Source organism: Columba livia, chromosome 11 (assembly GCF_036013475.1).
Source record: "Columba livia isolate bColLiv1 breed racing homer chromosome 11, bColLiv1.pat.W.v2, whole genome shotgun sequence".
Lineage (NCBI taxonomy): Eukaryota > Metazoa > Chordata > Aves > Columbiformes > Columbidae > Columba > Columba livia.
Window position 1 is genome coordinate 2517091 of NC_088612.1, and position 15618 is coordinate 2532708.

A 15618-nucleotide genomic window follows, 5' to 3' on the forward strand; every position below is an offset into this window, starting at 1 on the left:
TAAGGCCGGGCCAAAACACTCTGCACCCACCCGTCCCTCCAAAAAAACCTCTGGAGGTGCTGGGATGCCCAGCAGAGCACTAGTCCTGGCTGTGGGACCGTGAGTCCATCCCAGCGGCGTGCAGTGCTCCGAGCTGGGAACAGGCTGCTTATTACGAAAACTCAAACACTCCTGCACTGACAGACTTACAAGAATAAAGGTGAAAATAAAACCGGGCTTTTCCGCTCCTGACAGGACATTTCAACAGCCTCATGGGTGCATTAATGATATATTAATGATCTACACTCAACAACTGGCAGCAATCTGCAGCAGAAGTTGCAAACTTCTCAGAAGACCACAAAACATTTCATGTTTAAACCACATCGAGTTGTATCTGAGAGCAAAATATTCATCTTTTTCTGATTTGCAGCCTGGAAACTTAAGCCTGCAGTACAGTTGGAAACGGCTGTATTTCAGCATGCTCCCCTTGTGACTCCGCTTCCAACTCAGCCTGGCCTTGGTGCGCATGGGGTCAAGCAATGCCATACCTCTGATAAAAATTCATTCCCTTGTTAGACTGAGGGACTGACGGCACCTTCTGCACAAGGTGTGAAGCAACGCTGCTGAGACCTGAGAGCACCCAGGCGGATTTACCCTGAGCTTTGGGTGAGCTGATCAGGGTGCAGGCAGCACGGAGCCCATGGGCATGGCCTGGCTGCTGCCTGGCTGCAGCTGCAGGGGGAGGCTCTCTGCATCCAGAACAGGAATTGGGAGAGAAATTCAATCTGTGGCTGCAACAATTCCTTTTCCAACGCAAATAGCCTATTGTAATGATCAAATAATTCAAATCGTCGCTTAGGAAAAAAGAAAACAAAACATGCAAACTCCTATTCAAAAATGTCTCAGAGATTGGCATGTACCCTTGGCTTTATACAGAAATCATTGCTTGGGTTTTTCATTCCTGGGCTGAATTTCAGTTTGATACCACCTACCTGGTGACTTGCGTTCGTGTGCCAAAATCCAGGGACCTCATCGACTGCAGCACTTCAATACAGCCCATGTACTGGGGAACACAGAGGGAAAGGAGGACTATGTTAATATCTAGCAGACAGGTAAGAGGAAGATCACAGAAGGAAGCAAATGTGATTTCAGCCCACTAAGTATATGCAGAACCACAGTCTAAATGGAAAATCAAATCAGCCATCCTAAAGCTGCTTCCTAAATAGATCTTGTTTTACTGAAAAGGGTAGAGAAGAACAATAAAGATACCAGTGGTTTCAATAACATAGTACGAAAAAAAAAAAAAAGGTAAAGCACTCTGGAGGCACAAAATTTCAGTCATTCCTTTTTTCCAGTTCTGCTTATTCCCACTGATTAGCCTGTGGTACTGAGCTGGGAGAAATGCAGGAATGCTGGAGGGAAATGCCACGGGAGCAGAGGGCTCTGCAAGCCCTGCAGGACCGACGCGCACGGAGCCCCCACGCAGGAGAGCTCCGTGTCCCTTCAGAGCAGCAGGAAGTGTTACCGGCCATGAGGAAACCACTGGCTCCACGCTGCTGCACGTCTGATGACAAATAACCTCTAGAGAAGATGGACTTAGAGCTGCAATTACAGCTCGCAGCAACAGCTCTTAAGAGGCAGCACTATAAACTGACCTGCTTTAAATTAGCAGCTGATTTCCACGCTTCTGTTGCATGGGGCAGAGCTGGGGGCTATTTTTAATACTTGTTTGGGATTTGCATAGGACTAAATTTCAGAAACATCAAGAATGTGATGGCATGTCAGCCCACAGAATCCTTTGATGTTATGTACAAACCTATGGAACATTTTCATCTCAATGAAGCGTGCTAGTCTAAGTCTATCCACTGAGTTCACCTTTCCCAAAACATATCTTACTAATTCCTTCAGCATTTCAGTTGATATCCATTTCTCTGCTGTTGCAGTGTTCTGACATCTCTGTTTCACGAGGCTGGCATAGGTCTGGGTCTCTATGTTTGCACCCTCTCTTCCACAATGAATACTCCGGGAGGGAAAAGGGCTTTTGGGAACATCCCGCAGTGCTCACACAGTGCCCACGCAGACCTCTCCTGCAGAAAGGCAGAGCCTCTGGAAATCCCAGGCAGGGACGCGCATGCTCGGTCCTCGTTTCGAATGGATGAAGGAAGCACTCTGTGTCCAGAGAAAGACACCGTATCTACCTCCTCTGCGTCACTTTGCCTGTGAATCGATTTTTCTCTGGGCCATTCAGAGGCAGTTGGATTCAGGTATCTGATTCAGCTTTGCAGACTTTCAGAAATGAATGTGTGTGTCAAAAAGAGAAACGTATGTGTGCAGTCAGGCAGGGATTCCACAACAATTATATTATCCCTATTTTGGTTTCTTTCCAGATAGCAATGTAACCCTTGGGAGAACTCCAGAATTAGGTCAGCGCCCTGGAAGGGCATCAATAAGAATCTGAAGGGTTAGCAGAACCGCTTCCCTAATGAACATTTAATGACTTTGTAAAGGACGCTGAGAACTATCTTACTTGTTAAAGATATTCCTGCTTAATGGGAACAAAGCAAACGTGGAAAATATGTCTAGAACCTCAGCTCGTAGCACAGCACAGACCTCAGATCCTACAGTATAAGGTCAAGCATCCTGTGAGCTGCCCCTCTATCCTTGAGAAAAGCAAGATTTAGAGGAGTAGGTGAGTCATATGCTGCTAAGTGAGTCCCCATTGCATCCTGAACAGATGCGTAGGAAGCTACTCTAAACAAAGATGAAAAATCAATATTAGGTTTTTGCATAAGTGACCCTGAGTGAAGCTGAACTTATCAATGATTCACAAAAGACCTTTTTTCTTTTTTTCTTTAAAAGCCTGAGTAGGGAAGTGCATTAACATAGCACCTCACTGCATCTCTATTTTAGCTGCTCTTGGTTATTAAAACCAACACAGTCAGTACTGGCTGAACCTTCCTATCTCAGTAGGAGGCTACATAGAACCAGCAGAGCCCTGGGCATGCTGGGGACACTGTGGGTCTGGGATTGGGGCAGAGGGATTTGGGGTCACAGAGCTGGGAAGAAGCCCATGGAGAACGCAGAAAGGACACTGGGATACCAGAAGCCCAGTCAAGAAAACCAAAGATGCTCTCTGAGGAAGAAAAAATAATTAACATATAAACACAGTAAAGAGAATGTCTCCATAGCTGAGTGTGATGAGTATGAGAGAAAGGGGAAGGTGGGGGACAATGACAGTGCCCATGTCAGAGACTTCTCCTGCACCTGGACTCCAGTTCAGGTGGTGCCCCTACCCCCCATCCTGATTACCCAAACAGCAGCTCCCATGAAGAAACAGGGGGCTCATCTGGAGATCCAGGGTTGAGGCTCCTGCTTTCCTGCTGCAGGGGGGTTAAGCCAAAGCATCGGCAGGACAGGAGCTGCGGGTGCCCTCGCACAGCACCCCGGGAGAGGCAGCGGCAGCAGCGCACAGCCGGCTCTCTGCCACCGCCACAGTGATGAGACCCCCCTGCCCTGCAAGCAGCCCAAGCTTTCTGCCAGGTGCTTTTGGAACACGGCAATAGCGGTGCCAAGGGTGCACAGGTGGGGTCTGAGGAAGGAGTGCAGCTTCACTGGGGAAGCTGGACATAGGCAGGAGGCTGCTGGAACCCGCCCAGGGCCATGAGCACAGCTATAACCACAGAATTCAGCTACCTATAGAAAAATAAAACGCCCACACTGAAACACATTGAGAGCTTAAGACTTGACATCACCAAAGAAAGCAGATGCTGAACCCACTGATGTGTCAGCAGTAGGATGGAGGGCTCTTGCCAGGACAGGTGATGGCTCTCGGGAGGGAAAGGAGAGACTCGCTGGCCCCTGCTGGAAAGAAAACAGCTCCTCTGACAGCGAGATGTCCCTGCATCTCCCTGCAAAGGGCTGGGGAGAACACCAGCACCAGGGCACTTTGGTTCTCAGTGTTTGAATCCGGAGCTCGATCTGGGGCTGGCTGCTGCTTCCCTGCGCCACTGGGAAGGCGGGGAGGTGTGGGAGGGGAGGCTGGTTGCTGAAGATGCACGCATCTTTTCACATGTATTTACAAGAGATGACGGAGAGTGATTGCAAACAGGATCAGGGACTGTGTGGGAGGAGGTATGAAGGCACTAGACAGGGCCCATGTGAATAAGCTTTTCAGGCACACTCTAACCCAGACCCACGTCTCATTTCATTCCCTGCTATAACGCAGTTAGTGGCTCCAGCTCCAGCTCCAATGACAGCCAGTGATTCACCCGCAGGACTGATACAGGGAGCAGCGCATGGAGCTCCTAATTAAGCAACACAGCTGCAGCCTTGCAATTTTACATATTAGTTAACAGGCATTAATTCATGTATAATGCCACGAGCAGCTCCTACAGACCCCACATCCAACTAATAATGAACCCAAGCAACAGGGTTTGCTCAGAGAGGCAGTCAGGTACTGTGCTGCTTCTGTCCAAACATATGTGAGACTAGGTTCAGATCCTGTAGAAACATAACACAGCGGCCTGGGCAGGAACTGGCCACGAGCAGCAGTGCTGCGGCACATGAGCACCGCGGGCAGCCCACTCCCATGGAAGCATTTGTTTTCCCAGCTGGCTGCCGGGCTTTGGGACACACTCTTATGTGCTGCAGCACCTGGTCGGAGATCCCCCCCATTGTCACTCAGCCAGGGATGCAGGGAAGGAGCAATGCACAGATCGCTGTAGTTTTGGTGGGAGTTTTCTCAGCCTTTCCTTAGACTCTGCCTGTGGTGGCTTTGGGGCTGAAAAGCAAAACGGGCTGGAAAACAGACCGGACACCTTTGTGGGAGAAAAAAGGATTAAAAACTGTAAAGAACACCAAAAAAAACCACTAGTGGTTTTTCAGTGCTAGCCTAAGCCCCTGTATTGCTATTCTCTGAGGATGGCAAGTGCCAAGGGACTTTGCCTCATGGACGTGCCCTGCTCTGACCTTCCTCCTGGCAGCAGCAGTGGGGCGGACAGAGAGAAAGGCCCTTGGTCTGTGCAGCCCCTCCTGCCCATGCGGCACAGCCTCTGCCCTAAGGGGCACCAAGCTGTGCCTTTCTGTGACGAAGAATGGCTTTTGCTAAACGGAAATTTTCCTGGAAGAGTTTGACCCTTTCATTCATGCCTTTTCAATTTTTAAATAAATTTTGAGGAAAAACCCAGGGAAAAGTTTGAAAATTTGTGTGTGTATATATATATATACACACACATGCATTTCCCTTTTCTTTTCAGTTGTGCTGAAAAGCCACTTTCTGCAGCGCTTTACTCAGGCCAGGGCTCCAACAGAACTGGTTCGCGCTGCCCTGTCCCCGTGCTCCCAGCTGTGACAAAGCAAATGGCTTAGAAAGGTGCGGGTTTCTGTTCAGAAGCCGCTACCCGGCGCAGCAGTGGGCCCTGGAGGCAGTGCCAGCTGGGGCGAGGTGCAGCCCCGCGGGACGGGGTGCTCAGCGGCGGTGCTGTCCCCTGCACCCTGCAGCCTGAGCCCCCTGCTCACGATTCACAGCTGCGGCTCTGAAGCCATGAATCACCAGCGCCCATCTCCTTCCTGCGAGAGCTCCCGCTGTGCGTACGCCTGTAGTTATTTATTTATGACAGGCGATGCAGGGTGCAGAGGACGGAGCAGCTCTCCAGGCATGGTGTCGGGGTGCTGCGCATCAGGGAGGTGGCTACAGCTGAAATACCACAATGATTACAAGCACAGGAGAAGCATTGGCAATGCTCTTGCAGCTCTCCTGGGTTGGCTCCTGCAGGCCCACAGCTGCGGGAACAACAGGAGCAGGAAGATGTAGGAGAGATGCAGGAAAGCAACATTTTCCTGTTGCGCTGGGAGGCGATGCCACCCTTCAGAGGCACTGCCCATGAAATGGGGTGACTTCCAGAAAGACTAGCAGAAAACCATACTGGAAATACAACGTGGGCAGCAGCAGCAGGAGGGGACGAGCCCTTCCCTGCTTCACACAACCTTCCTGTCAAGTCCTTCTCTTTTTTTTTGGCTCACTCTTCTGCCTTTCTTGTTTGTGTGCTCCCCGGTGGGTGACACCTCGGTGCTGCCGCTCTCAGCCCTGGGACACAACAGAAACCCAAGGAATTCCCTGGGTCTCCTCCCCATGTCAGAAACTGAACTCTCTGAGTGCATCTCTGGCAATAACATTTCAGGTCCTGTGTGCTGGGCATCTTGACGCCATCCCCAAGCACAGGCCTTTCTGCGGGCCGGCCAAACACGTAGCTCCTGGAGCTGCCATGGCCCTTGCACTGTCACGGTAAGTCACACCCTACATGTTCATTCACCCGTTTTAGCAGCTTGCTGGTGTCAAGACATCGGCTGCCCACATTACTATGAGAATGTAAGGAAAAATAAGCATAAAAGAACACATAGCAACATGGCGTTATTGGCTCCCTCCATCTGCTGCACCCCAGGACAATGTCCCGGGGCCTCCTGTGGCTCCACTCACAGCAGCACTCACTGGGACACAGCATGTCCCAGTGACATGCTGGGGCACTGTCACCTTTCAGCCAACATCCCATCAAAGCAGCTGTGTCACCGCTGCTGGACACCAGGCAGGAGTCTCATTCCTGCTTGGGGAAAGGTGACTATGGCTATTTCCCCTTGTTGCTCTTCTCGCCTCTGACTTGCCTGTCCTCCTGCTGCATTTGGAAAGGGATTGATTGATTTTTCTTGGCTTTGCACCATTCTTTAGAGTTTTCTGCTTGTGAAACATCACACAGGAGACACAAATTTTGTGTGGCTTCTGGCTTTTTTTACTCCTTCTGGCACATTTTGACACCTCCTGTACACGAAACTGAGAATTCACACACACACTCTCAGCGCCCTGCCTGCAGCTCACCAGGAGGAATAGACGCGGGTTAATAAACCCTTGTACGGCCTGTTCCTGTGGTCCCCCTTGCATGTCTGGGACAGGCACAAGCGCTGTGAGAGCTACAGAAGCCCTTTTGGCCAGTGCAGCCATTACATGAGTATTTCCGAGGCAGGTTTAAACTGCTTTCCTGGCCTTCTCCCTGCGGTCTGTACTGGCTCCCTCCATGCAAGCCGTGGGCAGTTTTTGCCCAGGGGTGCTTTTGAGAGATGAAGCGTAAGCACTAAAATGTGCAGGGTCAGAGGCTGAGAGCATAAAGAAGGAAACAATGGCTAGCAAATGGCAAGGTCTGGCTACAGAAATATAAAGTCCAGAGAGGAAAAGAAAATTAGAAAGGCACCAAGTGTGGCAGGGGTGGCGGGAACGAAAGCAGCAAGCCCAGAAGGCCTGATATCCTCTTGGCCACTGACTGCTAATTAGCAGATGATACCCACCAACCCCAGTCCACAAGAGAAAAATTCCCAGGAAGGATATTTCAGGGTGTCTTCTGAAGAAACAGGCAGGATTTTCTGTACGTTCTTTACCACAAAAATCAGACACAGCCCATGAAAGGAGGAGGGCGGCTTTTTCATCCTGTCCACTCACCGCCCAGGGCAGGAGGCACAGACACAAGGTGCTCTGGGCAGCAGCAGCAGCCCCGGTCTCAGCAGCTCTCCCACACCCTCTGTGACAAACATGTCAGCAGCGTGGGCCAACATGTAGCCTAGTGCCTGGGAGCTGTGCTGCGAGGGATGGGAAGCCCTTTTCGTGGGCCTCCTCCTCCCTCCAACATGCACTTCAGGCCAAAGCAACTCCTGTTTTAATTGCGGCTCAGCTGTACTCCTCAGAGAATCTAAAGACAGGCTTTTGGAAATGGATGCTGTGTTACCTCTGGGAGCAGCTGTGGTCCTTTTATCTCCCTCAGTTTGACACCACAGCCCTATGTACATTAGGGGACAGGAAATATACGGAGGAAGTCAGTGGCTCGGGGCACTGGCTCCAGGAGTGGGAACACAGAGGTCACCCTGCAGCCACCTGCACAGTTTGCTTTGTCAGAGAATGAAAACCCTGGGAGAAGTACTCACCCGCACGCTGTAGGTCGCTCCTGGCTCCCCCACGTTTTCACTGCTCTGCACGAGGCTCCTGTCCTGCCTGCCCACAGGAGCGGCCTCCTCAGCTCCCCGCACGGCGCAGTCACCCGCCGGCTTTGGGGTCAGGGACAGCCTGTCCAGGTCAGGCTGTGGATAGGAGGCTGAGAGGCAGGTGATCTCAGGCGAGGTTGGGCTGCTCGGGATGGTAACACACTCCATGAGTTTAATTCTTGGCACCTCCTTCATTCCCAGGCAGAAGCTTTTCAGCCCCGGCAGATTTGACGGGTTGGCAAGTTTAATGTTGGCCATCCGAGGGATCAGCGTGCACAGGGTGCTGCAGGTGTCCTGTGGCCCCAAGGAGACATCTTCCGTCAGTATACTGGGTGTTGAAGAATGGGAAGAGGAGGAAGAACCTTTGATGTTTAAAGACGTACTTTGTGTACCTTCATCTAGGGATGTTATCGAATCGTTCCTGAACCGGCTGTACTTAGCCCTGTGCAGCATTCCTGGATGTCTGAACAACCCTACATACAGGACGTGTCCACCAAGGCTTTGCAGGCTGCGTTCTCTCATAGCCTTGGCAGTTCCGTAACTGGATATTCTCGCATAAATTGGCTCTTGTAGATAAAGTATATGGAAATCAAGCAAGTCAAACAACTTAAAAACCAGAAACCTATTGGATATTTTTGCTGATTCCCTCTCAAGTGTCCTATTTTCCTCAATGGACGCAGCTTAAACCTGCACAGACATCTGGTATTTTGCAAGCAGTAATAAAAGCAGCACACAGAAAAGCACATCAGTGGTACAGCGGCTTAAGCTGAAGAGCCGCTATCCAAACCTGCCTTCATTCTTGCCTCAAGCCAGGCACTAGAAGCCGCCTAGCCCTTAAGACTCGCCGTTGTAGCATCGTTAACCGCGGAGTCCTGACTGCACCGAAAGCTCACCCATGTTCCGCACAAAGCAGAGCAAGAGAGCTACAAGCACAAACGCATTTTCAGACCGGCATGAACCCCGCCAGGTGCCCAGCTCTCTGCATGTCCATCGTCGGCTGCCCCAAAGGAGAAGAGCATCCCAGCGCTGCAACGCTCCTGCCCCGCGGTTACGCACAGAACCAGTATTTTAAGAAAAATACTGAACAGCGCCGGCAGCTCCCGGCGACAGTCTCGCTGCAAAGTCCTTCAGCACCATAATCCAGAAACAACTGAATATTCCTGCGCCTCCGGCGCCGCTTCCCGCAGAGCCGGGGGGCAGCGGCCCCGCAGCGCCCGAGCCGCCCCGCCGCGCCGGGCCCCGCTGCAGCCGCCGCCGCCGCTTTTATGAATGAAGTTTTTTTGTGAATGAGGCTGGGCGCGTGCAGGCGGGCAGCGCCGTGAATGGCGCTCTGCGGGCGGCCGCGGCCCGGCGGCCCCCGGGGTGCGCCTCGCAGCCAATCGCCGCCCGCCCCTGGCTCACGCGCCCTCAGCGCGCGGGGAGCGGGGCGGGGGTTGTGGGGGGGGCGAGGGGGCGGGCAGGGCCCCCCGGGGGTGCTGAAAATCCCCCCAAAGCCCCTTCTGCCGGCAGGTCCCTCTGCCCCCGGCGGCACAGGCGCCGCCCAGGGCTGCCCGCTCGGCACCGGGGGCAGGACACGCTTGTCCCAGCGGGCACAGCCAGCCCCGGGCCGGGGGGGAAGCCTTGAGCTCGGGCAGCGAAAGAAGCGAACCAGGCTTATTTTACTCAGCACGAGTTCTCCGGGCTCCCCTGCGGGGTTTTGACGCCTGGGGTGGCGTGGTGGGCAGAGGAGTGCGGCATCACGGGGGTCAGGCCGAGAAGGGAGAACCAGCCTCGGTTCTCTCCATTAGCTGAGGTCTTTTCTCTCGTTACATAGTCAATACAGAGTTCACCTTCCTCATGCTCACCGTGATACTGGCCTCAGTCTCTCCTTGCGTTCAGTGCTGTAAATCAGCTGCTGGTGCCTGTGACAGGAGGAGGAAATCATGGGCAGGGAACTGGAGAGAGACTGAAAGCTCACCACAGCCACTGCATTTTTTTCCTCTTGTGTGAAAGCTATGCATTAATCCTAAAAGATGCAATAGCTGCTGCTATAAAATAGGGAAAACCCCCAGTCCAAACTCCACTGGTGAAATATGGCTCAAAGAGGAAGCAGCGGCTTTTGAATCAAGCCTTTTTGTGGAGGATGGCTCAGGCTGCTCACAAAATCAAACCCAAAGGCAAAACCTGGACCAGCCGCAAGTTACAAAGAGTGACTAATTTCTCATGAAGCTTTAATGATGGCTTTGAGCACAAAAGGATAGAAAATGTTCAGAAGTGATTAACAGCACTATTGCTTGTACATAGAACACAGAAACTCTCTTAGCATGGACATTTTCTTAACTCTTTCACTTCAACACCATGCTAGAGCACAATGTCAACAGAGCTGGAAGAAAGTGCTGGGATGGAGAGGCCATGGTGCCCTGGCTGGTGAGGAGGAGAGACTGGAGGGGGGAGCAACCTGTGCCAACTGTAAGGGGACAACAAGGACCGATGTTCAGGGAGATGTGGATCCCCCAGCCTCCTGTCTTGGGGGACCTCTCAGATTTCTCTTTTTGTCACCATGAAAAACAGGCAACCAGACAAACCAAATTCTGTCTTCCTATGAGATCAGCCTTACCATCCCACCTTTTCTCTGAGGGCACAGCAAGGCTCTGCCTGCCTTACAGCAGCACTTGGGCATGCACGGCTGCAGCAGGAAGGGATGGCTTGGTGACCAGGACGCCTCCCCAGGCCTTAGCTCAGGCACAGACTAGTTCCTGGCTGTGGGCTGCCTCTGGCCTGTGCTGGTCCTCAGCTCCTGAGCTCTCCTGCCAGCTGCATCTTCCTCAGAAGGCAATTTGAGCCTTCTGTACCTGTGTGAGCAAGAAAGGGTGGGCAGGGTCCCTGCCAGCAGTGCCATCCCCACTGTGTCCTACTGCAGCTAGCAGAGCTGGCAGGTGAAAAGGGTTAAGGGGACTTGCTTTAAATCAATGTGGTGAAAGGGCACATTTTCAAGAAAAAGAAACAATAATGCAATAGCCTGTTCTTCACTAATCACCCAAGAGCTGTGTCTTGAGCCTTGCACGGCACCAGCACCTGCTGCCCCGCGGCCAAAGCGTTGTCACCCTTCCCAGGTGTCAGGAGGGCTTGCGGGAATTTCCCCAGAGAGGCAAGGGAGGCCAGTACATGAACCAGCACTTCTCAGCTCACAGGCACCAATGAGTGTGATCACGGTGTGGGAGGTGAAGAATAGCTGGTGTTTTACAGCAAGTTCCAGAGAAAAATGCAATTGTGACAAGCTCTGTTTTCAGCAGCAATCAAGAAATACAAGCTCAAGAGCAGAACCCAGCAAAGAGCAGCATTGTCCAAGGAACAGTAGCCACTGCGGGGAGGGGGAGGAGCAAAAAGAAAAATGCCGTGCCTTTGTAAATTAAAAAGCTTTTTTCTTGAGGCTAAAAACAAGATTTCTGTTTGAGATACTGGGAAATGGGCCTCTAACCAGCACAGAGAACAAAGCTCCTTTAAGCACTGGTGAAACTGAGCCTAAAGCCTTGTATATTGCCTAAAAGGAGCCTGTGTTTCTTGGTCACAGCTCACGCTCGCGGTTGCCTGCAGTGCTCAGGGCCTGGGGAGCTGCCCCAGCTCGCTGCCCATCCACCCATCGCTGCCCCAGCAAGACATGGGGAAGAACCATTTTGCCCCTCACATGGCTGCTGACAGGTGAGTGTGCTCAGGCTGCATGGAACACCCTGCTGGTGCCCAGTTAGCAGCTGAAACCCCCCTTGGTCGCTATGTTACCTGCCACATCACACCCAAAACCTCCATTACACCCTGTTTACAGCCCCAAACAGGCTGCATGAAAATCAGATGTGAGCAGCCCCTGGTCACATATTGTCACAGGGGACAGGAGCTTTGGCAGATGTAACCACGTTGACAGGGCAGCACCATTACATAGGAGCAGGATTAAGCAGTTAACCAGCTACAGCCACCTCTAACACCCTCTAAAAGAGCAGCAGAGGAGGCGAGCGAGCAGCAGCCACCTGTCCAGGGTCACCACCTTTGTAGCAGGAAGGAGCAGAACCAGCCCAGAACCCCAGGAGCCTCTGGGCACCCCTGGCAACGACATCATTTCAGATTTGGGGCTGTGGGTTGCAGCAAGGCAGTTGCACTCTTGCAGGAGCCCAGAGGAAGCTGTTACATGCTTCTTGCAACCAGCAGGACAGAGCTCAGCGTTTCTGTTATAATACAGAGTAAACAGGGGATTTTTTTTCCTGTATAAATAGCAACAGCAGAGTTAATTTGAGCTAAGGTGCACCGAGCCGACCTGCCTGGCTTCCTCATTGACACAGCTGGCTGACGCTGACAGCAATCAGCAACATGTTACAGAACAGCAAGAAAACCCCATAACCAGCAACATGGCAGCAGGTACCTTAGGGAAGCCCTAGAGCACGCTTATTTGCACCAGCAAAAGTAATGCACAGCCACTGTTTCATTTCAGTTGAAAGAATGTATTTTCCCACATGTTGGATTGTCCTCACTGGTTTATCTCCTATAGACACCTTTTCCTTGTTCTGCATGAATTAAACCCAGGCACGTTTGACAACCGCAGCCCACCTCCTGCTTTTCAGGAGAGCCAGAGGGGGTTTGCATGGGCTGAAGACACAGAGCTGAGAGCTAATGTGTTTGAGGAGGACAAAGGCACAGCTGCTACCATGTCCCTGGATGCAAAAGGAGAGTCAGAGATTAGACTATCACTGCTTTTCTCCTGTCCTAGCTCCAAAGAATCCAACAACGCTAATCCCAGAAAACATGTCCTAGGGTGACTTACAGACAAGTTGTGATTTTCCTTCTCGGGCACCACACTGTGTTTCGCCCAGCCCAGCTTAACCATGCACAGCAACGTTGCTTTGTCCAAGAAGCCAGCAGAACTGCACTGGGCTAAGACAGCAGAAGGCAGGGCTGCTCTGCCAGGGCGCGGGGTGCATCCTCACAGCTGCGCACGAGTGGAAGGACCCTGCACAGTGTTCAACAGGGCTTAGCTGGATGGGCTTTATCCCCTTTTCACCTCCTCCTTAAAACTCTGCTGGGCTTTGATTTTTCCGACAGGAGATGAGAGCTGAACTCTGGAGGAGAGCAGAGCGTGGGGGGCCTGTGCCACAGCTGTCCCTTCTGCAAAGAGATGCCAGCCTCTGCAGGCTTGACAAGGACATAACCAAACACATCAGAGCTACAGCCAGAAAACAACGTTCTGCCCTAACCACAGCTTTCTGAAAGGAGATTTGCATCCCAAGAGCCCAAGGATATGTTCAGTAGCTCTTGGCGGCCTGTCTCAGCACTGCTTGCAAGGAGGACAAGTAACCATGAGCAAAACCCAGCATCATCTGATATCTGTTGTCCCACAAAGTGCAGAAAGCAACAGCAGATTAAACATCTAGTGCCTGGCTCTGGCTGCGAGCACAGCCCCGCAGCAGGAGGGGTACAAACACCAATTTCAGCCTAAAGAACCCCAAAGTAGCCTAGAGCGTCATCTCCGCAGAATTACCTGCCGTATGAAACAAGTTTCAGCAATAGCACCACAAAACTGCAGCCAGCTGGCAAGGAAGCTGGAAGGAGTTGTGATTCAGTGGCATCGCAGGGCCTGGTGTCCACACAACAGCAGGCAGGGAACACCCTTCCCTGCAATTCAGCTTGCAGCTGTGTTTTTGCAAGGCAATCCACTAGCACATATTAATATTCTAATAAAATCAGTCCTGCAGCACAGCTGAACTTCTCCCAGTGGTTCCTTAGCTGTGCAGAGGGGATCCAAGGAAACACTGAAGGACATGCCATCCCTCTGCATCTCCCGCTTCCAGCCTTGGATGGTTGCCTTTAACTCTGCAGTAGTACATCTGCAAGGAAACTGTGTCAGCAGGACATTTCTGATTATTTTTGCTAATTTGTTCTCATCCTCTACGATCTTCTCCCAGTTCTCGCTACCCACAGCGCTTTTTCCAAACATCCTCACCTATCCCCAGTGCTCTCCTGCTCCTCGGGACAGCTGATGGCAGAAGGGGCACTTACCTTCTCAATTTAAGCTGGAAAACCCCCAAGAGTTCGCAACACTACTCTCAGGGGCAGAACCCATCTGAAATGCGCCCTTCCCTAGCTTAAAACGCATTATAAAAAGTTTAATTCTCTAAATAACTTAGCTTTAGGGTTTTTTTTTCCTGAAAGAAGCCACCCAACAGGAGTGCATTTTTTTTAACATGCAAAACTACCACAAGTTTAGAGTGATATTTATTGTTGGTTTATAACTGCAATAAATGAATTGACTGCATAGGCACAACGCCTTGTAGAATCACGAAGTTGTTTCAAATTTAGCGTGGACATGCATTAGCTTTCCCCATAAACACAGGCAAAACCACTGGCTGTGTGCACGGTGGCACCACGGTCCCCAGAGAACCCGGGCACCAACAGAGCTGGTGGGAAATGGAGTTTGCTCCGTGCCCCCTTCCCTTCACATAGGAGCAAGTCTGTTGTCAGTGTTACATGATTACTAACCTCCTCTTTACTCATTGAAGTACTATCCTTAGAAAACACCACAGTGAGAGAGCTGGGTGGTGCAGATAGCGGCCAGATGGACGCCCGCACGCATCCGCCCCGCGCCAGCTCACCAAGTGCTGGTGCAAAACTCATTTGGCAGCTACGGGCGTACTGGGCGCCTGTAGCTGTTGCCAAAATGTATGTTCCAGCTTCGGTTTCCCTGCCTTTTGTAGCATTTGCTAACTCACAGAAGACCCCAAAAGGTACACAGGCTTCCGTTGTATCATCTCCTTTAGGGTTTGGTTGGGGTATTTTTAAGCAGTATTGAACCAAAACTTAAAAACCCCAACCTATTTAATAAAAACCAAGCCTGCCTTGTATATGCAGTGATCCTGAAAATCTGAAAGCAAATCCAAAGAGTGATGTTTGCTGCATGAACAGTGTAATTTGACTGACTGGGGTCTTTCCGCAGGTTACGGACAGACAGGCTGATGAACTCCAGCCCTGTCAGCACCGACGCGGCACCTGAGCACAAGGAACTTTCCTCAAGAGAATGACAAGATGGTTGGTTTTGTTGGTTTGTTTTAAATGGTGAAGAAATGGAGAGAAAATTAAGTTTGTAAGGCTTTGGGGTTATTAATTTTCTTGTCACTTCCACAGCACAAGTCACACGGTGCCACCTACTTTTTTGTACTTTCTGGGTTGAGAAGATGCAGGCAAACCCCGAGTGTGAGGAGTAATTCCGCTAGCACCACGATGTAAGGTTTACAACGCTTCCAAGAGAAGACAACTGCAATAGCAGAATTGAAGCACGAAGTTAAGGCACATAAATAGAAAACTCAAAATTACAGGATAAAGCTGTATCCTTTGTGAATTGCTGCAAATATTCTCACACGTGGGAGTTGCAAAACCAGTTAATGACACTGTTACTAGAGCTGCGGAAGCGTGAGCAGTTACCAGTGAGTCACTGGAGAACAGGAGACAGCAGGCTGAGAACTTCGTGTTATTTTCCAAAGGTGACTTCATGCACCAGCGTGACAATAAAGGCAGGTGAACTTAAATTCTCATACATTAGCAGCACGCAAGAAATCCAAGTTTTTAGAGGTGCCTGGGGTTATTCTTAATAAAGTGTTATTTCCA

The 15618-nt window shown here is 51.2% G+C and overlaps 1 protein-coding gene across 1 annotated transcript in view; it reads right to left on the minus strand.

The window, feature by feature from the left end:
- SHC4 (SHC adaptor protein 4) overlaps positions 1–9358 on the minus strand; it is a 28863-nt gene extending 19505 nt beyond the window's left edge. The window contains exons 1-2 of the mRNA XM_005510053.4: positions 7942–9358; positions 972–1042 (exon numbers count right to left, since the gene is read on the minus strand). Of these exons, the coding sequence (XP_005510110.2) occupies positions 972–1042; positions 7942–8520 (650 nt within the window). The 5' untranslated portion in view covers positions 8521–9358. The remainder of the gene's footprint in view (positions 1–971; positions 1043–7941) is intronic.
- Positions 9359–15618: the final 6260 nt, after the last annotated feature.